Raw genomic sequence first — 22,410 nt, forward strand, 5'->3', positions numbered from 1 at the left:
TCCGTCAGGTGGAATGGAATCTACAGCAATATTAGAAGGCTTTAAAGAATCTATTAATACACATGGATTGATTTATTCAAAATTGATTGCTGATGGAGATTCCAGCACATACAAAAAAATTCTTGATTGTCACCCTTATCCGAATGTAACTGTCGAGAAAGTTGAATGTAAAAACCATTTAATTAGAAATTATTGTGGCAAAATAGAGGCATTAACCAAAGACACAAGATATCCCTTGAATGTAAGAAAAATCATTGCGTCAAGAAAAAGACGTCTGCGGAAAGCCGTCATAGGTGCAATCAAGTATAGAAAACTACAAGATAGTACTTTCGAAGAAAAGGTTATCGCTCTGAAAAAAGATTTATTTAATGGACCGCACCATGTTTTTGGAGACCATACTTCTTGTCTACCATATTTTTGTACAAATGAACCAAATACAGAGGACATGCTTGATGTAAATTATGTACCAGCATTAAAAGAATGCAGTCTATTTTCTCAATTAATGATATATAATTCTCGTTTGGTGCTAAATTCAAAAAGTTTAATTTATAATTTTTCTACTAATATTTCAGAATCTTTTAATAACATGATTGCAAAATTTGTAGGCGGCAAGAGAATTAACTACTCTCAAAGACAATCGTACATGGGACGATGTGCAGCGGCGGTAATCGCATTTAATACAAATAAGTTACATTGCACAATTCAAAAACAAGTTTATAAAAATAGCCCAAAAGCCTTCATAAATCGCTTAGAATCAAGAAGGTTGAAAATAAATAAAAAAAAAATAGGAAAATCTTGGCGAAAACCAATACATACTGTTCCTTTATCTAATCCAGATTATGGAGAGAGTTGCCAAAAACCTGATATGGACAAAAATCAATATCAATTGTTAAAAGAAACTTTTTTGAAAAAACTCAAACTGACAAACTATGAGAGGAGGGATATAGAAAGACGCACCGTATTACAATCTGAATGTGCAGAATGGCTAGAAAGGCGACGAAACCTTCTTACTGCCTCTGTTTTTGGTAAGGTGTGTAAGCGGCGAGAAAATACAAAATTTGGGCCTTTGGTAAAACGTTTATTATATAGCCAATCATTAGCCAACGTGAAAGCGGTAAAATATGGTAAAGAAAATGAATCAATAGCTTTACAACAGCTTAGTGTACAAGAACGGATTAAGATTGAGAGATGTGGATTGTTTATCGATGATGTGTATGATTTTATCGGTGCAACGCCAGATGGCATCAGCGATGATGATACAATTATTGAAATAAAATGTCCTTTCTCAGCTGCTGGAATAAGTGCAGATGAAGCTATTGTACAGAAAAAAATTAAATTTTGGAAAGTAGATAAAGACAGGAATATGGTAATAGATAAAAATCACGATTGGTACTTCCAGATTCAGGGGCAGCTTCATATTACTAAGAAAGATGTCTGTTTATTTGGAGTTTGGACGGGACATAATTTTCCTGTTAAAATAGAATTAATCAAAAAAGACGAGACATTTTGGATTGAAAAGATTGAAAAAAAGATATATCACTTTTATATGAATTGTCTACTGCCAGAAATAGTAGATCCCAGAACCAGTAGATCTATGAATATTAGAGAACCAGAAAGGCTGAATTTCTAAATTTTTATTTTAAATTTTATTATGCTTAATATATTTTCAACAAGTCTATATTACATCACTATTTTATAGTTCATCAAGATATATCTAATTTACTAATATAGTTTACTGTTACGAGACACCCAGAACGAGTGTAATTTTATGAAATTCAAAATAATATGTATACTTACATCTAAATAATGATACCTGATCTTGCTGGCGATTCCACTGCGCCATATTTTGTATAAGCATTCGTCTCTGCAGCCGTGAGTTTTGGTTCCGTGTAAAAAGTACATTTTGTTCTCAAGGTCAAAAACCAAATTGGTTGTGCCAATGGCTTATAACCATTCCTCATAAATGATTATAACTGATATCACCTCATGATCAGTGCCACGCACGAGTTAACTCGCGGGATCTTTTAAACGTCATAACTTCTGAATGAACTGTTTGTGTATATTTTCTTAACAATATTTATCATTTTAGTGTGAAAATATTCACGTTAAACATGTTGATTTGGTAAATTTTCACAAATATTTATCATTCTATTCTTATTTCATATTTTTTAAGGGATTCATTTTATTCCAAAAATAACTGACCTACAAGTACCCACCTGGTAAAAATTGAATTTGGATTGGATGGAATTTCCTAGTAGATGTTCCAACTAAACAACATGACGCTTTCTATATATTATTTACTGTTAGTTTTGAAATTATTGTATTTGAAATAAATAATGTATCAATAATACACATAGAAATCAATAGATATATAAAATAGATATCACAGTTTAAAAATCAGAAAGATCAATGCATATTACCATTGTTTATGTTACAATATAAAACAACATTTATCATTGAACGTAGGTACCAAGAAAAATAGACTTCATTAAAATGTGTCAATATAGTATATACCCGATATAATTATATAAATTATTATATTGTTAATTACTCTGTGGGGTCCATATATACTGCTTCAATTGTAATTTAATTTTACAGTATAATTATTTATGTTAAGTACTTGATTTACTTATTATATGTACAAATGTAATATACTTACCTACTTATTAGGATATATCTTGGTGAATTTTAAAATAAGAGGAAATTAAATGGAGGTCATCGTGTCTAACTAGATGTCTAACTAGACGTTGTTAAGTCTTATATAAATATTTATACATTATTAAATTGTTTTTCTGTTTTTTATTGATGTAAAGACATGGCATGTATTCAAAGTAATAACAAATTAGCTGTGTACTATTTATTTAACTTATATTAAAACCCCAAGATTGATTTCGTCTTACGACATATTTTATTCTTCTAAGTTTTACTATGACATTGTAATATGAACCATGGATATAGTATAGTACTTAAAAAAATCAAAACTGGTAATATATTATTTCAATATTTAATAGTCAATTTTCATTTGAAGTCAGCATTTAATTACTGGTATAACACATAATTATTAACTGATATCTACAACTTCAGATGGACAAATTAATTGATATATCATATTATCAGTTTTCATTTCCTTTCAACAATGTATTCATTCTAGCAGCTATTTTAAATATCTTACTAGTTTTTATGTCATGGCACCTTACAAAGGCTCCGAGCAACCGTATACTGAGCTTCGAGAACAGATGTTTACGACGGATACTGGGTGTGCGGTAATTTTAGAAGTAACGGGAGATAAAAGAACGCACCAAATAGCCTCGCATCACGTTGAGAGTGAATACGCAACTTTGTACCTGGCCCGGCCACGTGCTGCGAGTGCCTGAAGAGAATCCCAATCTGGTTTGCCTGTTCTTCAAGCCAACCGGATTCCGGCGTCCTGGATGGCCGCTAAATACTATCTATATAGCATATCTGGCGGAGTTACGGGCTGCTAGTATGACCTGGAACGATGCAAAAAAACTAGAGTGACAGAGATTCTTGGAGGCGCCGCATTGTATCCATATGCTGCAACTAAGATGCAGATATAGCCGAAGAGAAGAATTAATATACAGCATCTAGAAAACTTAAAGTCTTTGAAATGGTGTTAGAAAGACAATGTTTCTAATATCAAAGTGATATTGAGGATGAAAAAGAAAAGACTTGGAGAGTAAGCTCTACCAAATGACATACCTGATATGATACAAGTAACTGATATGCAAAATTATATTATATTTTAGAATATTATGAATCAATTTAGCAACTTTTATATCATTATCGATAATAAATTTAGTGCAAAAATGTAATTATAAAATTGTTTTATTTTTTAAATATGTATGCGAGATAGACATAGCTATAGGTTACAAACATTAGTCACTTTATATTTACCTTTTGTAATTGTACTATTAAATCTATAAAATGGGTATATATGCTTGATGGTCTACGTCATAAATAATATTATATGAATCACGCCATGTTCGGATCGTACGCCGAAAGTCGGATTTATTTCATTATTAATTAAAAGATTTATTTCATTCCATCTTATTCATATGAAACCGTCGACAAGCAAAGATCTCGGTAGACATTTTCTCCATCTGCAAAAAACATAACATATGAACTGTTAATAGTGTGATTTTTAATCTTTTATAGTGTGCGACTGTTTGAAGAATGGTAATTAAAACGGATTAGTGATAATACAAAGCATCAAAAAAGATTGATTAACTAAAATAAAGTAATCAGGTAGGTAACATGTTTAATAACAACTAGAACGCCTTAGATTATATCAAACAAATAAATATGAAATCACAGGCATTCTCGCAATAACCTCCAAACTAACCACGCAACTAATGTAGACTAAGAAAACAATAAATTAACACTTGAATAATATATGCAAAACACACAGAATACTACTACAGTAATAAATAACATAATATTGTACTTACAGATAGTGTTTCTTATTCCTGATATAAAACACAATTCCTTCGTTAGGTATCTTGCAATTTGCTATCAACATAATCTGACAGCAGAGAGTTTTTTCTATTAGTCTATGGCCAAAAATACGGATTTACTTGGCCGGCTAAAAAAAAGATTTTAATATAGCAAGAACATTTTGAATATGCGACAAATAAATAAAAGTATATATAATATAGTTGTTAAAAAAATCTGTGTACATTATAAAATATATTTAATATTATAAATACATATATTTTTTAAATTCATGTTATAATTTGTAAACGACGAAGCACGTCAGCTAATACGCATAGTAAATGTTTAAACTTTGGTAATCAAATTCGAATGTGACAGAAAGAGAAAGAAAAACTTTTTAATCATATTAGCATGCGTAAAAGAGATGTAACATAATATCACTTTCACTTTAAAAATCATACCTAGTATTCAATGTCATAGTTCAACTTTAAATGAAAAAACAGAAACTCTAGGTAAGCATGTGTGCCCTTAAAGAAATTATTATAATTTTATTTACTGTGTGTATTTCAGATATATTTTTATTTTATCAAAGAATGTTCTTGAAACTTTCCAGCCACATAATATTATGATTCAGTTAGTGATATTTTTTTTTTTAGATAAATATACTTTTAATATGATAATATAGTATTGATAAATCACTCACATTCGTCATGAAAAATGTGTTGTAGAGTATAGGGGTAATTCAAAACAATATAAATATTTTAGACGTTATTTATTGACATAACATTTTTACAATATTATAAATTAATAAAAAGCATCCCATGGAACAGAGGATAGAACAGGTCTCTCTTGTACATAATTTTCAATACCTTGGATGAATAAAATGACATTCTGTTTTTTAATAGGTACTTCTGTTTGAATCCTAAGCATAAACCAAAACTATTGATGGAATAGCTAACAACTAATCCTTTTAAAAATAATTTTAAAATAACTGTGAAATAGTAAAGTACTTAAATAACTATCAATGAGGCAATTTATCATAAAATTCCCAGCAAAATTGTTGAATAACTCACATTAATTCTTGCAGGTGTTTAAACTTCTCTGGTTTCATGTTTATTTGCATAATGTACCTACAACTGGCTTGGTACATCATGATATGTTTCCACTGATTTATCAGAAATCCGTTGCCAATCATCAATGTAATTTAACTTATAAAAAAATAGTCTAGACTCATACTTCCAACATTTTATGTTTGCAACTGTTGGATCTCTCTCCTCTTCGTTGCGATAATTTCTCTCTTTCTGCATCTGTGAATTGGAAACAGTAGCGATTTAGAGCTGTTGCACATTTTTTGTATAAGCAAATCAGCCCTAAAAGTTTTGAATCTCGCAATTCACATAACTTATAAATACCATTATTATTTTTGAGACCACTGTATGATTTTCCATCATCATCATCATCAGGGGAATGACAACCCAGTGTGGGTCCTGGCCTCCTACAACAGCTCCCTCCACCTGTCCCTATCCAGTGTGGCCGCTTTCCAATTCGGTACCCCCAGAATACGGCAGTCACTGGCAGCTCCATCCAACCAGCAAATCTTTGGAGTGCCTCTACTTCTACGCCCAATTGGATTGCTGGACATCACTCTCTTTACCGGTTCATTGTCATTCATACGGTGCACATGACCTAGCCATCACAGTCTGCCAATGATTTTCCACTCGTCCTTAATTTTTTATTCACATTTCTCTGGGAATCACCAATATGCTTTTTTTGTTGCTGGTTTTCTTGTGTGTCATCGATTATATGAACCGAGTATGGTTGAATGTCTTGTCCAAATAGACTGTCATTTTCATCTTCCGAAGACTTCCTTGGAGATAAAGACCATATTGGAGAACCTCTGGAACTCAGGACTCTGGAACTCTGGAACAAAATATTTTGCAGAAATACAATTTTACAATGGAAACGGCGAAAATTAAAACAACGAATTGTTTGAATGTATGGATTTCTTTGGAGAATTAATAGTTATATTTTTTGGGGCCTTAAAATTAGTGCGTCGAACCGCTACATCAGAAAACGCGGCACTGAGAGAGAGAGACCTTCGATTTGCATAAATCTTACATATATGAATTGGGAAAGGTTATTCAATATTAAAAAAAAGAGATCAAAACACAATTTTACAGAATAAATTCGCGCGGATCATTGTATTAACACATAATAAATTGAAATAGAGGGTTTCGTAAAGTCTTTTATATTATATGTTTTGAATTTATCTTTAAAATATTTATACTATTCACGTAGTAAAATGTGAATTCGTTAAACCCATCTTATTATTTATTACATATAATTTTATGGTCATATTTATAGATTATTAAGTTCTCTCTAATATATGTAGGTATAGTAAAGATTTTTGATAAACTCAACGTTTTAACGTTTTTATTTATGTTTATTATTATAAAACATTGATTTTATTAAATAACTTTATTTATTATCAAATCTAATTTCGGTACATACAAAGGACGCCGGCCGGCATGTGTGGCTGGCCCTTACAGATTGACCGAAGAGAGGGCTCTTATAGTCAGACGAACAAGAAATTGTGTATGTAAGAAGAAAATACAAAAATGAATATTTGTCAATTTAAACATAAATACCTCATTTCTTACAATAAAGTCTTATCTATGATATTGATAAAAAGTGGTGATTTATAATGTTTTAATTAAATCAAAATATGTGTCTGTACACAGGAAATACCTATATTATTAAATCATTATAATAAATATATTTCATGGACGCGTGCCCAAGGTTAAATTTGTTATAATATGAAACAGCCATCTTTTGCGGATAACCCGCCGCCAGAGCATTGTCAGCGTCAAATTACTGCACAATGTGAGCAAATCTGCCTTCCTGGCACACCGTGTTTTCTCCAACCATCCCCCATAACGGAGAGAGATCATTTTTGCCAATAGCTAAAATACTTACTTACCAATGATAATGTGAAAAAAATAATGTAGCGGCGAACATTTTGTGGCTTACAAAACATATTGCCAGTTGCCTCTTCTGTGTGGACGATCTAGCAACGTCAACAAATAGCAACAGCTTTACATTTATTACCCTATTCTGAGACTTTATGGAGTTGTCAACTGCTGTGTAGCCGGGACTTTGGATCCGAAGAGCGCCGTGAAATGAAAAAGTATTGAAAACCTCTGCCGTAATGTGTAATTTATTAATTGTGTTCAACAACACTGCTAACTGTGGAACTATGCTTGCTTGTCTTAATTAAATTGTGTTTTCTTTTAAAAAATCTTTCAAAAAAATTAAGTAATCATCTATTGAGGATTGGAACATTTCTACGAAACATACTATCAAAGAGCGATGCTTTTAGGTATGTGGAAGTCTGATGAACTGACAAGTTTGGAGGCCATCTTGAAATTTATTTAAACTAAGATGTCGGTACTTTCTAACGAATCGACCTGATAATGGGAAACAGCCACGATAGTCTTAAATCCTTATTGTAGACCTCGTTATAGAATTACCTCTTCGAATGTGTCGACAGTTCTATGTACCTGCTATCCAATGAATTAGTGTCATTAGTGAATAAATAAAACGGATATAGATCCACCAGTATAAGTTGTCCGCTGAGTGAGGGCGTCACATTCTAACATTTAATTTATATTCAATACTTTGTATACTGTGCTGAGCTTAGTTCTATATTCGAACACCGGGCGATTCGTGATGGTATATCTATAGTTGTAACGACAAATGGATACTACAGGCCTAAATTCTCTATAGCCTAGTATCCTCTCACGTCGTACAAAAATCACGATTTACAAGATATTGATTCAGATAACATTGGCCTACAGGTCGGAGTATTCAACTCTCACACTCTCACATTCAAAGTACGAAAGAGAAAGGTGTTGCACATTAGGAAGTGAATTAAGTATACAACACTATGTGGAGCTCTACAATCTATTCCAAGAAGAATCTGTCTTCATATTCGTTAAACTTGATACTCACATGGGCAGATACATGTAACAAGAATGAATAAAGCCCAGCCGCCATGGAGCAATGTGGATAGTAGGTTAGACGGTCGAAGATCGACTAGCAGGCCCAAACTTTGATGGTTGGATTATGTCAACAAGGATGTAAGAACAGCCGGTGCAGACGCTTGGACACTGGCCATGTTATAAGATGAAGGAAATTCATGGATAAGTCTGGAACCCACCACTAATGATATACCTACAGGACTAATCGTACTTCGCTACTAATGTGTAGGAGCGAAATATGGATCTTAAATTCAAAAGAAACAACATAATAAAGAGATGCATGTTGGGCATAATGCGCACAGATCCACTATGAAATATATGTATAACAATGGGCAAAACATCGACAGCTTTAAATGCCTGGAGGTGTATATCACGGGAAATGGTACTTTACGAAGAGAGCTCACTACCCGAATGGGAATGGCTGGCGCAACATTCAATTAGATGTGGAGTATCTGGGACTCACAAATGTAGTCGGTTAAAACCAAATACCACATATTCGTCGCTGACGTTCTGCTTTACGGTAGTGAGCCATGGTACCTTGAGAAGACTCAAACCATATAATGAGCTTCGAGAATAGATTTTCTGGTGGATGCTGGGTGTGCAGTCGTATAATTTTAGGAGTAACGAGAAGATAAAAAAGAGAACCAAGCACCCTAGCCACTCATCATACTGAGAGTGAAGATGTGACGTTTGACCTGGCTCGGCCTCGTGCTGCAGATGCCTCAAGTGAATTTCATCCTGACTTGGCTGTTCTATAAGCCAACCGGATGCCGGCGTGCTGGAAGGCATCTAAATACTACCCACATAATGAATATGGCAGAGATACATGATACTGGTATAATTTTACATTGTTTTTGAGAGATTGAAGAATTTATTGTCTCACAGCAGGTGTTTGGTGCCAGATAACCACCGCCGAAACTAGGATAACACACATTGTGTTGTACGGAAGACTTAAGGGTCTTAGCCCATTAGCGACTGACTTAATTTTTGTATATTATAATACTAAATTGACTTCCAACAATCAAATATTAATAACTCAAAAAATATGTGTAATAATTTGATTTGTTGAACATAAATAAAAAAAGGATGCTTTAATATGATTTGAAAGGCAGAAAAGAAAATAGAAATATTTAAAGTGAGATAGGGAGGTTCAAAGTTAATGAATAAAAACTTTCATCAATTTTTCTTCAGAATTTTAAGTTTATTTAGCAGAATTTATTAGTGCTAAATAAAAAACCAATTACTTCCTAAAAATTTAAAAAACTGCTAGTATTATAAAGTGTAATCTATTTTTGTATGATAACGCATAAAATATCTGAAAATTTTAACAAATGCCGTACTTTTCATATTTCTAGCAAGTAGTGTAATTTCGCAAACTTATTCCGAAGTTACGATTTATTAAGTGTCAAAAGATAGTCATTCGTAATGCAGATAAAAAATGGTCGATAACCTTTGTGACACATATTTAAGTGCATTCCATTATGGAAACATGGATGGTTTATTTTTTTGTGTGCAGTGTGAACCGTTATAATAAATATTGGACTAAAGATTCAATCAATAGATGTCACAAACTGAAAAATATTTAAAATACAGTACTATTTTTATGATACTTTTTAAATCGACTATCTATTACTGGTTGGTAAGAATCCCTGCTATTAATTTTATTAAATCTGTCGAGTATTTCTTTCTAAAATCCCAGAAATTTTCAATGGACACTCTAATACGGTGTAAAAAAAACATTACCAAGCACCTCTTCTAACACGAGAATATCTCGTGTTTGGTCACCGATGGGTAAGGCAAAAATAAATTATTGTTTGCACTTCCTAATGACTGACTTTTGACTCATGACTCTCAGAATTGTTAGATTATTTACATCAGTGTATACAAAATCTACATAGTTATTTACGTAAATAGTGCAGAAAATGGTATGGTAAATGAAAAACAGATAATCGACATAATTAGTGAAATGTTTTCTCATCTGGATGAATGTATAAATTATATGACAAAGCACGATATCTGTAATCTCTTTGAGTTCGAAAACTTTTTTGTTATGCTAAACTGATGTTTATAAAACTTTTGGGATTATTGTAAAAGCCAGGTTTTTCTTGTGTCATTAATTAAATTACCTATTTATAACATATTATTTTATGGCTTTCAAAATAGTCTCTTATCCTTTTGGTGTTGTATTATATTTTGTTGGCGATCAAATTTTAGTGCATCTAACTATTCTGGGCCAGCCGTATCAGATAACTAACGTCTAGTTGGTTTTTTTAATAATGTCTAGTTTTTCTAATTATATGCATAATATAGACCAAAAGTATAGAACAGTTAGGTACTAATGTCGTAGAGTGGCTGGAAACGCTGCGTGAACTACCTACTGATAAGTCAAGTATTTTTATGAAAAAGGTTCAACCTCACCACCCTTCAAGTCTTTCACATATCGACCCTTAATCGGCAGAACAACGTAAGCGACAATTCATAAATTTTACAGAAGGTTTTTTTTAAATTATTTCCGTAATTAGTTCCAAAAATGAATTCTGTTAATGTGGTTAATAATAATTGGTTACTGCCTATACGGAAATTATAAAACAATTGCATTAGTGCTTTTAGTTTTCGAGATAGTGGCGGTAACGCTGTTTTGCTTATGTCTATGACACGATATTTTTTCCAGGCATGTCGCTTACGCTATTTGGCGTAGTCGTTTTTAATTATAAATTTCATGCTAATTATCATCACAGGACATTACTAATTAAGTATTAAAATAAATAACATAAGCACCCATTTATTTTACGAAAGGGGACGTTGTTACGAGGGTGGGTCAATAAGTCCTTAGAAAAGCCGACAGGTGGCGCGACTAGTACTGTAAGCGGTTTGTTTTCATGCAGCGGCACTACCGATTCAGTATGCTGCGAAGTTTCAATCAGATTGGTCGGGTTGTTGTGTGTTTCTCGTACATTTAAAAAAAAAATTTGTGGAAAATGGAAAATGGAGAAAATTGAGTTTAGAGCTGTTATTAAACATTTTAATATAAAAGGGTTAACAGCAAAGGAAATAAAAAATGAGTTGGATTTAGTTCACGGCATATCTGCTCCTTCACTTGTAACTATTTATAACTGGTTAAATGAATTTAAACGTGGTCGTACATCAACAAAGGATGAACCACGCTCAGGACGTTCTGTAGAGGTGACTACACCAGAAATGATCAATAAAATCCACGATATGGTGTTAAGTGACCGAAGATTAAAGTTGAGTGAGATAATTGAGGTTACAGGGATCTCAAAAGGTAGCGTCATTTCTATTTTACATGACAAATTGGGCATGAAAAAAATTTCTGCAAGATGGGTGCCGCGTTTGCTCACAGTCGATAATAAACGCAATAGGGTGGTGGCCTCTAAAGCCCTGTTGTCGCCAGTGGCGAAGGGTGGAGGTAGGCTGTTAAGATCCGCCATAAATAGTGCACATTAAACTTTTTCAGACATACATATTTGTTTTCATTGAAATAAGACTATAATTTACAGATAATGTTGGTTAGATTTAAAAAAATCAATTAAACCCTGAAAAACCAAGCCATAATAGATAATAGTCAAAAAATACACGTCTATCTATAAAATATCTAAAATTATGCAATTAAATCATACATAACTTTGAGCATTTTATAGATAGAATAATATTTTTTATTTATTATAGTTTGATTTACGCAGGACTTAATGAATTAAAAAAATGAACCAACAATATGTGTAATATGTAGTTTTAATCCAACGAAAACAAATAACTATGAGTGAAAAATTGTGCACAATTTTGTCGTATTGCCCAAATTAGACCAAATCTATTATGGTTTCGTTTAGGCAGAGTTTAATTGATTTTTAAAAACTAACTAACACCATCTGTAAATTGTAGTCTTAATTCAATAAAAACAAATACATATGACTAACATAGCTTAGTGTGCACTATTTATAGCGATTCTTAACAGCCTACCTCCACCCTTCGCCACTGGTTGTTGCTCATGCAACGCAATCCGGATGAATTTTTTCGTCGCTTTGTGACTGTAGATGAAACATGGATACACCACTATACTCCCGAGACGAAAGAACAGTCAAAGCAGTGGATTGCGAAAGGCGAACCATGTCCAAAGAAGGCGAAAACCGTAAAATCAGCTGGTAAGGTTATGGCTACTGTATTTTGGGATGCACGTGGAATTATTTTCGTTGACTATTTGGAAAAAGGAAAAACAATAACAGGGGATTATTATGCATCTTTATTGGACCAGCTAAAAAACAAAATTGAAGAAAAACGGCCTCATTTAAACAGGAAAAAAATCCTCTTTCATCAGGACAATGCCCGTGTTCACACATGTTTACGATCAATGGCTAAAATTGAAGAATTGAAGTTCGAATTGGTCGACCACCCACCGTATTCGCCAGATTTAGCCCCCAGTGACTTTTTCCTTTTCCCAAACTTAAAAAAATGGCTAAGTGGACAACGTTTTTTTTCAAATGAAGTCATCGATCGGACAAATGCTTATTTTGAGGACCTTCCGAAAACTTATTTTTCTGACGGTTTAAAAAAAATTGAGAAACGTCTAACCAAGTGTATTGAGCTCCAAGGAGATTATGTTGAGAAATAAAAAAAAAATACAAAAATAAAAACTGTTTTAATGCTTTTTTCTAAGGAATTATTGACCCACCCTCGTAAATAAATTAAAAATACTTTGACTTTTTAAATTAATATTTTTGCTTGTAGATACTTAATCACATATAGGTAAAATAAAAATAAATGATTGGTATTTTTAAGGTATTGTTATTTTTCAAAATGAAATAGGTACGTATCTACTCGTACATAATTAAATATGGGGACCAACTAATTATGATAAAATAAAATTGTAATCAACTATTCAGTTTTACAAAAAAATTATTGTCCCACATTTTTTAAGCAGTAATTGCTGTATTATCCTCATTCACATCTTCCTGATCGGATTCCGGTAAAGTATCTTCCACTGATAATCCATGTGGCAGTTTCATAAACTCATCCGTCATCTCTGAGGGATATTACATTTAACACAGAGACTTTTATACTGTTACTCGTTATACTGGATTTCCAATATTGGTGATTTAGCACTATACAGCAAGGGTGGCTGCGCTTAAAGCATCACAGCACTTGATCGGGATCTGATGACATTTTCTAGGTCTAACAGTTTAGTCCTACTGTCACCAGAGTAGGTACAATATTTGGTAAGTTTTTTAAATTGTGCCTTTCATAATTCACCAAATTTAATTTTGAACTTTGAAGGAATGCAAGTAGCAGCGAAAGATTTCCAGTCACGGAATTCTGCATATGACATGATGACCTAGCGTTGGAAATGATGGTGGGTCATTTTGATAGTGCCCAAACTACTATATAAATGACTCAATTGTCGCATGAATGGAATCGACCGGCATCGTAGTACGACCAGTGGGTCTATTCTATACTTATCGACCGCTAAAGTGATAGATATTATCAAACTTAGGGTAGGTTTATATAAAAGTGTTAGTACTTATTGCAACAATTATAATCAACGTATTGTAATTGTTACAATAAGTGCTAATTCTATAATACAAACCTACCCTAAGTTTGATAATATTTATCACTTTAGCGGTCGATAAATACAGAATAGACCCACTGGTAATAGAAAATGTATTTCTATCAATTCAATGAAAGTTGAATTTTTCATAAAATAATATAGCATACCCAGTGTTGCCCGGTTCTTATTCTGACCAATCACAGTATAATAATTCCTTGATTTTTTCCCGCTTTGTCAGTCTTGTCCAAAGAGTTGTGCATGATTGCTGAGATCTCATTACTGCCACGTTTACCATCAGTTTCACCCCATAAAAAGCAGTATCCATTATTTGTTCCACTTTCGTAGATACTTTCATTATAGTATGCGTATTTCGACTAGGGAGTGTTTAGCACCTTCTCGAGGTCAAAACTTGCGCACAAAATGTCATTGTGATTTTTACTTTTGGCCAGATAATTAAAGAACATCTCTTTGCATTTATCCTTTACGGTAAGGGGACATTTGTAAGTATCCGTTTCAATCAGCCGAAGTCTCTCGTCATCATACATATTTGTTACTTTCTCGCAAAAAGAACACTATTATCTTTTTTGGTAGATGAAAACCCAAGTTGAACTTACTGTCTATTAAATACGTTTCTGAAAACATTCCGAATCACGACATTAGTGGATTCATTCAAAGAATCCAAATTTTCAGTATAAATTTTATACTTATACATTTTTAACATTTCAAAAATCTATAGGAAGATACTATTCTTCGTAGATTATTTCGACAGTAGTGTAAATGTAACGGCGGGTAATTATTGTTTAATAAACTCTATTACCAGGTTTATTTTATCTCAGCCAGTTTTACTGGACGGCGCGAGCTTTGCTCCCAAATCGGTTTTCGCATAACTCACTACCAGACGGACCACCGAATAAACCGTACCGTAGCTTACACTATCAAATAACATTGGTTACGTTGTTTTGCTCTACTTTATAATGCGATACAAGTTAAAACGCTAAAAGGCACAGACCCTAAAAAAATGTCACGCGATTGAGATCGGGCTCTAATATTTTTGTCACTTATGCGCTAGGTGATATTGAACAGTTCTCCATTTAAAACGCAATTTACCAAAAAGTGTCGCTTACGTTGTTCTGCCGATTAAGGGTCGATATTATGACAGTTTGGGAAACAATAGAAAGAAACAAGAAATAAAACAAAGGTTGCTCTTTATTACTGCTTATCACTTAAGTAATAATAATTATAATATTTGTCAGAGTGTTTACTGACCAGGTGTCTGTCACTCACAAAATACATATTGGATTCACAAGGTTCAATTCTTTTTCAGTTTCCTCATAAGGACCCATGTGCTGTATAAAGATCAACAATGAAAAATTTTGGGATTATTTATTTGTTAGGTAAGCCTAAATAATCTGTAGACTTTATAGTAAACATGTATAATATATTATGCTAAGCTGTCATTTTCTTATCCTGAGAATCCACCTCATGATGACAAAGTATATTATTAATGCCAAAAAAAGTACTATTTTATACATAACAATTCTAAATAACACATATTTGGTTTCATAATAAATCCGTGATTACAGCAGTTTTTCAAATTATTCTATTCTCAAAATGTGTTTTATACATTTTGGTTATCTAACATTCACTTTGTGCGATCTGTATATGACAATGACATACTGTTATTATATTTTGTAATATAACTCAATAATTGAAAAATAACTTTTTTTAGGAGATTATAGAACTTCGAAATTTAAAAAATGAATAAAAATGACAAACTACAGTAGACGCCCGATTATCCGGGTGGAGAGAGGCGGCACGGATAAACGAAAAACACGGATAATCCGAACAATGTATAAATATAAGAGCTATTTATTATATTCGAATTCCCATTGGTCGATGTACACTGATAAAGTGTCAACAGAAGTCAGTGCCGTGTTGTGACTAATGCGATTGATAATTTCTTCTTCCTCACTTTCAGCCTCATTCTCTTTCCTTTCTGGTTGAATGAGATTGGAAATAATATCCGTGTCACTCATTGTTTGAAAACCTGGATCACATGAATCATATAACATTTTCAAAGCGATGAAATTTTGCCATTAGCTCACATATTTCAGATACTATTTCACTTGTTTCAGGCTAGATAGAATCCAATACCATTTGGTAGAATTTTCTTCCACAAACGAACGAGTGTTGTTAGCTTTATTTTACCAAGATTGAGTTACTCCCAAGTATCGCATCCAGTATTTTGATTTTTTCCACAATTTAATCAAATCGTCATCTTCGTTACAAAGGCTTTTAAGAAGGCCAATGTCGTTTCATTAATGAAATAACCTCTTGATCGGGTTCAATTATGTAACATTAGGTGGTAAAAAATTTGCAACCATAAGGCTGTCGTCTGTTTTCAATATGTTTTCATTTGGATGAGAAGCAGCATTATCAAATAACAGCACTGCTTTCTGTGCAACCCTTACTTTTCAAAAAATCTGTCACTTCTGGAACCCATTTAGTTTTGAACCATTCTTGAAAGATGCTTCTATCCATCCATGCTCCTTTCTAGTTATAATACTCAACAGGAAGATTCCTTATTTGAAACATGAAACATAAAGGCGAGCATTTTTTTTTTTAATTAAATTCATGCACGGATAATTCGCAAACCGGATAATCGGGAGTTTACAGTTTATACAAAATGGCAACCAATCTTCTTATTATATGGTTGTGATTTATAAGGTTTTTACGAATTGATTTTTTAAATGATTAGAAATGTAATAAATGCAAGGGTCTTACAGGTACAATAATACTAGCATAATCAATAAAAATTGAATTTTTGAGCAAATTGTGATTAATAAGATTTTGAAGATATACTGATGAAATAATATAATTTATGAGTTTGCAACTTGGGCATCATCATAATGACACAAATGTCTTTAGTTCAATGTCAACTGATTGTTCAGATGCCCTTAATTTTTAATTTTCGACCTTTATATGACACATGAGCCCTTAAGACAGAGATTCGTCTTATTTAATAGACAACTTTCTCGCAATAATTGCTTCTCTCTTCTGTTGAAACCCCTACATGTGCTCTCTTAACGTGCGACTTCAAATCATTGCTCTGCGTATATGTGCCACCGCAGATCTTGCAGATGTAAGGCCTCGCCTTGGAGTGCGTCAGTTGATGTCTGGCGAGCGCGAACCGTTTCAAAAACCGCTTGTCACAAGAGCCACAGGGGTATTGGCGTTCCCCTTTATGGTTTCTGATGTGGTCGCGAAGTGAAGAAGAATCACCAAAGCGACCGGGGCACAGCTGACATTGGTATGGTTTCTCCTGGATACAAAACAATTAATGAAAATCACCGATAATCATTGATGGCTAAGACATTGTCAATAATCTCAATAATCTAAACTGAAAAGCTAAACAACTGCAGCATTTCAAGAGCATTTTCTTGATCAGGGACCTTCTTCGGGTATTACCGAAAATTCATATATTATTAATTCTCAATACAAAATACAATACTCTAATTACACTGAAACCCATATTGTTTTTTATTAAAAGCCCAATATATTACTATATACCAATGGATTCTGCTCGATTTACTCTGGGTTTTAGGACCAACAGTATTAATATTCAAAGATTTTAATTACATTATTTTTGCTTAGAAAAATCCTTCATAATTTTATGCTAATAGAATGTCAAAATTCAGGCATTCAAAGCGTAAGAAACAAATTTTTAACAATTAAATATTGATATATCAATATATTGATGTTTGCAATAGGTTTCGATAGAATTTAACATCATTTATAAGAAAGACACAATGTTAAATAGATATATCGCTTTTTCTAAATCTATTATTCTATGACAAATTGGTACACTTCCACAAGTATTTTTCAAACATCCAGTTTATCGCGATGGATATTTTAATAATAAATATTGTCAACAAAAAGCACAGAAACATCCATTATTCATGGTGTTTTATCAATTTAGGATTCGTTTTAAATTGAATATTGACATGATGCATAAGATGGGCACATTACATATTTTTATTATTTTTTTAATGTCAGGGAAATTCTTCAATAAAAATATTATGATACACAGATACTTTCGAAAATAACTGAGTAGCCGGGGATTAAACAAATAGGTACTAGTGACATATAATTTAAGTATCACCACATAGCTATGTATCCATATAACAAGATATAAGCATTTTATTTACAAAATGGGCATGGTTTTTTCATTATTTTCATAGCAACCATATACCATTTATATACCAAGTAAAACCTCGTTAATACGAATTCCATGGGACCGAAAATCGAAAAAAAATTCGAATTACGAAATATGAAATGTATGGGAAAAAAATATTAAAATTTTGAAAAAAAAAAATTTGATTTTCATTAATTTTTTTTCCAATCATGTGCCTTCCGAATTCGGTCATAAAATGTCAGGATTATTTTTATTTACCTTCATAAAATTTGATGTTTTAAGAAAAGTCTGTCACAATTTGCAATGACTGACTCAAGAAATAGTGTACTTTATTACGATTTATCGAATATTTTTATATGCCAGGACTCTGAAAACATTTAGAATTACGAAATTCGAATTAAAGGTATGGTTTTATATGAAAATAATGTTCAAGGGACTATTTTTTCGCGAAAATTTCGAATTACGGCGAACTTCGAGTTATCAGTGTTCTTACTAACGAGGTTTTACTGTAATAGATCATTAATTTTGAGTACAAGACCATATTTACAGAATATTGAAAACAGTTTGGAGTGGAGAACTACAAGATTGTGTTTCTTTTTAGCGAATCAAAAGTAACAATGAGGCAGCTTACAATACTACTTCATTGTTGGGTTTGTTTTAACAAGGATGTAGACTTAGAACCTTGCAGTATTAGACTCGCGAGTTGGGTAGAATTTAAAACTGCATATGTATTTAACTTCTTAGTCGACTTGGTTACCCGTGCATTTGTATTTATTCAATCCTCAGGACCTCAATTATTACAATCGCAAGAATTCTTACCTTTAAGTGTACAGATGACACGTGTCGTTCGAGGTTATTAGGTTGTATGAATGCTTTTCCACAAATTGTACAAATAAATGGTCTATCACCTAAAATAAAACAAAAATGCAGTACTTATACATAATAAATTATAATTGACTCATTGATTTCAATATTGAAACAAAAACCTATGCAAAATTTATTGTTTAACAAAAAGAGATGGGTGAACAAGCTATGTATTTTGCCTTTGAAAATTTCATGGGTGTCAAACATTTACAGACTCTACTGTCCGACAACAAGAAATTGGCGATAACAGGAAGTCACTGTAGTCGCATATAGAAGACTTCTCAGTGACGTGTGTTTTTTTTTTTTTTTCGACCATGTCCGATCCTGATAGGATCATATGGGTCTCCACAGAGTGAAGGTTTGTATTGACAGATTTTTGTTTTTTTACGAGAAATGGATGTCAGCCACTTGCTCAACCTATTAGGTCCATACCCTGACACACACAAATTGAAAAATAATATGTGTACTTGCCAGACCCAGGATTCGAACCTGGGACCCACGGCTTTATAGTCCAACGCTTATGCCGCGCGGCCACAGTGGGCTAGCGTGTTAAAATAATATATCGGCTCTCCTTTAAGATGTGACTCTTTTTCTTCTTCGCAATAAACGAAAAGACTACTAATAATAATTCTAACATCGCTCCTGATCGTTTTAGACACATTTTTATTATAAAAAGCTTTAAATTACGTAAATTGATAGATCTGTACACCACAGAAGCGTAAACTGAAATGATACATTTGGGGCGTTCCTCATTTGAAAACGGAAGTGCGATTAGCTGCACTGGAAGGGATTCTTAGTTCACAGTTTTAACATGTGGACAAGAAGTTCTTGTTCGACAATAGTCATCAGTATTTATTAAGCAAGTGCCCAATTTTCAGAATCACAATTTTACCAAATTGTTTTAGTTTCACAATTTTTTACAATGCATTAATATATTCATGAAATTTCAGTTTATTTGTATGTATCTTATGTATCTGAAAATAACACACTGAAATAATTTGACAAAACTTCATTATGAACAGCTAGGGCCCAAAGTGCAGCAAAATTTAATAGGTTGTATAGTCAGGCAGAATTAATATGTATGTCATCTAAAGTTAGTTGCGTAAGCGTAAGCAGTTGAAAATGTTAACAAATAAATACTATACACAAAGTAAAATAGAATAAAAGTCTATACTGTAACAATGCCCATCCATTCGTTAAACAAATATTCACTACTGAGACCTCTAACTCAATTTTATTGCGAATAATCTCAAAATACAAACGAATTAAAAACATCAAAATATACCTGTATGTTTGCGCTCATGCATCTTAAGTCCAGAAAGATCGTGAAAAGTATTTCCGCAAATGTCACACATAAACCGTTTCGCACGCTTCTTCCTAAAAATAATAAAAAGGCCATCAAACAAATTATCATGATTCTTATAAACGTTACCGTGTGCTGATTTTAGCAGTTGGGAAATTCATTTAAAGCCAAGTGCTGGAAGGAAAAACACATCATACTATGTAAGCGGAGCAGTTTTCAGCCGATGACATTTTATATCGCTATGTTGCAGTACAGAATGGTGGAGGTAAGCTGTTAAGATCTGTTAAAAAAGATGTAAAACTGGGTATGAAATGGAATGGGACTAACTACACGCAAAACGAAAACGTGAAGTCCGGGCATGTAAAATCGGGGTTACATTATATATCGTGCAGTTTTTATAATCGTGTCAATTAAAGAATATTTTAATAATTACTAGATAAAAATTATGATAGTGAAATGCGACATTGCTTCACTAAAGGTTCAAATATATTATGATGCACGTCGCGTACTGTCATGGTGTTACGGCGACAAATTTAGTCTATGGTTCTGTCATTCTGCAGAATATTTTGAACAATCACTATCTCTATAAATTCAATGATGGAGAATGCCAACTTTAATGTATTAGTATTATGAATTATTATTCATGCTAATTTCAATTAATTTTATCAGTTTCTACGTGTGCGTACGTTAAAATTACTTTCGATATTGCATCCATAGATAATATTTTGAACAGAACCCAACCTGCAGACCATAGATAATAGACAACATTCTTATAGAAAATACATAGTGCCAACTGCAAAAAACATGCGATTTTGACGAGTCGAAAATGTGTAGGCATGTAGAAAATGATAAAAAATGTTCATTGAGTCATGTGGGTGTCGATGCAGTGCAGTACGCTAGGGGTGATCTCATTGTTGTTCTAGTGATTTCGGCAGATTTTGCTAACTGAAAATGTTCATTTAAAGATTCAAAATGTGCTACGGGATGAAGCATCAGACTGATATCATTTTAAACACCAAGAAAAACAACATTACACACTTTTTTCCCACAGCGGCAGCTTACTGTGACAGCATGTGATAGTATGCGACAAGCGTCATAATGTTATCACAACATAACTCACTACTTTTCCAACTGTCATGCTATTTTGATCTATGCATGTCATTTTGACGTTACTTTGATTGAACATAACTCGACATCCTATGAATAATAAGTAAAAACTGGCATACATGTATCCTGGATGTTCTTCTTTGATATGCTTTCCGTATGAACGAGAATAGGAGAAAACTTTGAGGCAAACATCACATTTGTACTTTGCTTCCATCTTCCGTTTCTTTCTTGGATTACGCAGTATCGGGACCACCTTAAGGTTTGATTCCGATATTGGAATATTGACAATGTACTCGCTGTCTTTATATCCATTGTCTTCGGATTCCTTTTTTATAATCACACCTTTCTTTTTTTTTACCATTGTGGACTTTTTACACTGGAGTTTCTTCTCAATCTCCTGCTTCGCCTGCGGTTCGAATTGAATGTCCACTTCGGAATTGATGGAAAATTTTACATCCATATAATTTTCCAGATCTAGAAAAAAAAATTATTTATTCCATTAAAATTAGCCAACTAACAATAAAAAATAAAGTCTAAATAATACGTATTTTTTATTTAAACTATTACAATAAAATCTCGAAGTGAAAATTAATTAACCAATTTATGTGAATAGGTCTGTTATAAAATAAAGTGGGTTTATAAAATGTGTATATTAAAAAATTGATAGATTAGTTGGTTTACCTGTTTCTAATAATAGTGGCGAAGGGTGGAGGTCGGCTGTTAAGATCTCACATAAATTAACTTAATTGTTTTCATTGAACTAAGATTACAATGTGTAGATAGTTTTTAAAATTCAATTAAACCCTGCCTGATCAAAGCCATGGTAGATATAGAAATTTACATATTAAATTGTGTGGAATCAGTAATACATAATATATTACTACATATTGTC

General features: G+C 32.7%; 1 protein-coding gene and 1 long non-coding RNA gene across 2 annotated transcripts in view; both read right to left on the bottom strand.

Annotated features, from left to right (window-relative positions):
• Positions 1–2,170: 2,170 nt before the first annotated feature.
• On the bottom strand, positions 2,171–4,545 carry LOC147065297 (uncharacterized). The gene is made up of 3 exons (XR_015071744.1): positions 4,470–4,545; positions 3,916–4,121; positions 2,171–3,491 (listed from the first exon to the last, which is right to left on the bottom strand). It is a non-coding gene; the product is annotated as an uncharacterized LOC147065297 (long non-coding RNA).
• A 5,455-nt stretch (positions 4,546–10,000) lies between these two features.
• The window catches only part of LOC147065298 (uncharacterized), a 28,317-nt gene continuing 15,907 nt past the window's right edge, over positions 10,001–22,410 (bottom strand). Inside the window, exons 12-16 of the mRNA XM_085956964.1 lie at positions 21,638–21,992; positions 20,394–20,485; positions 19,064–19,152; positions 15,207–17,371; positions 10,001–10,938 (exon numbers count right to left, since the gene is read on the bottom strand). Coding sequence (XP_085813090.1) covers positions 17,069–17,371; positions 19,064–19,152; positions 20,394–20,485; positions 21,638–21,992 — 839 coding nt within the window. The 3' untranslated portion in view covers positions 10,001–10,938; positions 15,207–17,068. The remainder of the gene's footprint in view (positions 10,939–15,206; positions 17,372–19,063; positions 19,153–20,393; positions 20,486–21,637; positions 21,993–22,410) is intronic.

Source organism: Rhyacophila brunnea, unplaced genomic scaffold (genome assembly GCF_057557595.1).
Source record: "Rhyacophila brunnea isolate RB1 unplaced genomic scaffold, BYU_Rbru_1.0 scaffold_6, whole genome shotgun sequence".
Lineage (NCBI taxonomy): Eukaryota > Metazoa > Arthropoda > Insecta > Trichoptera > Rhyacophilidae > Rhyacophila > Rhyacophila brunnea.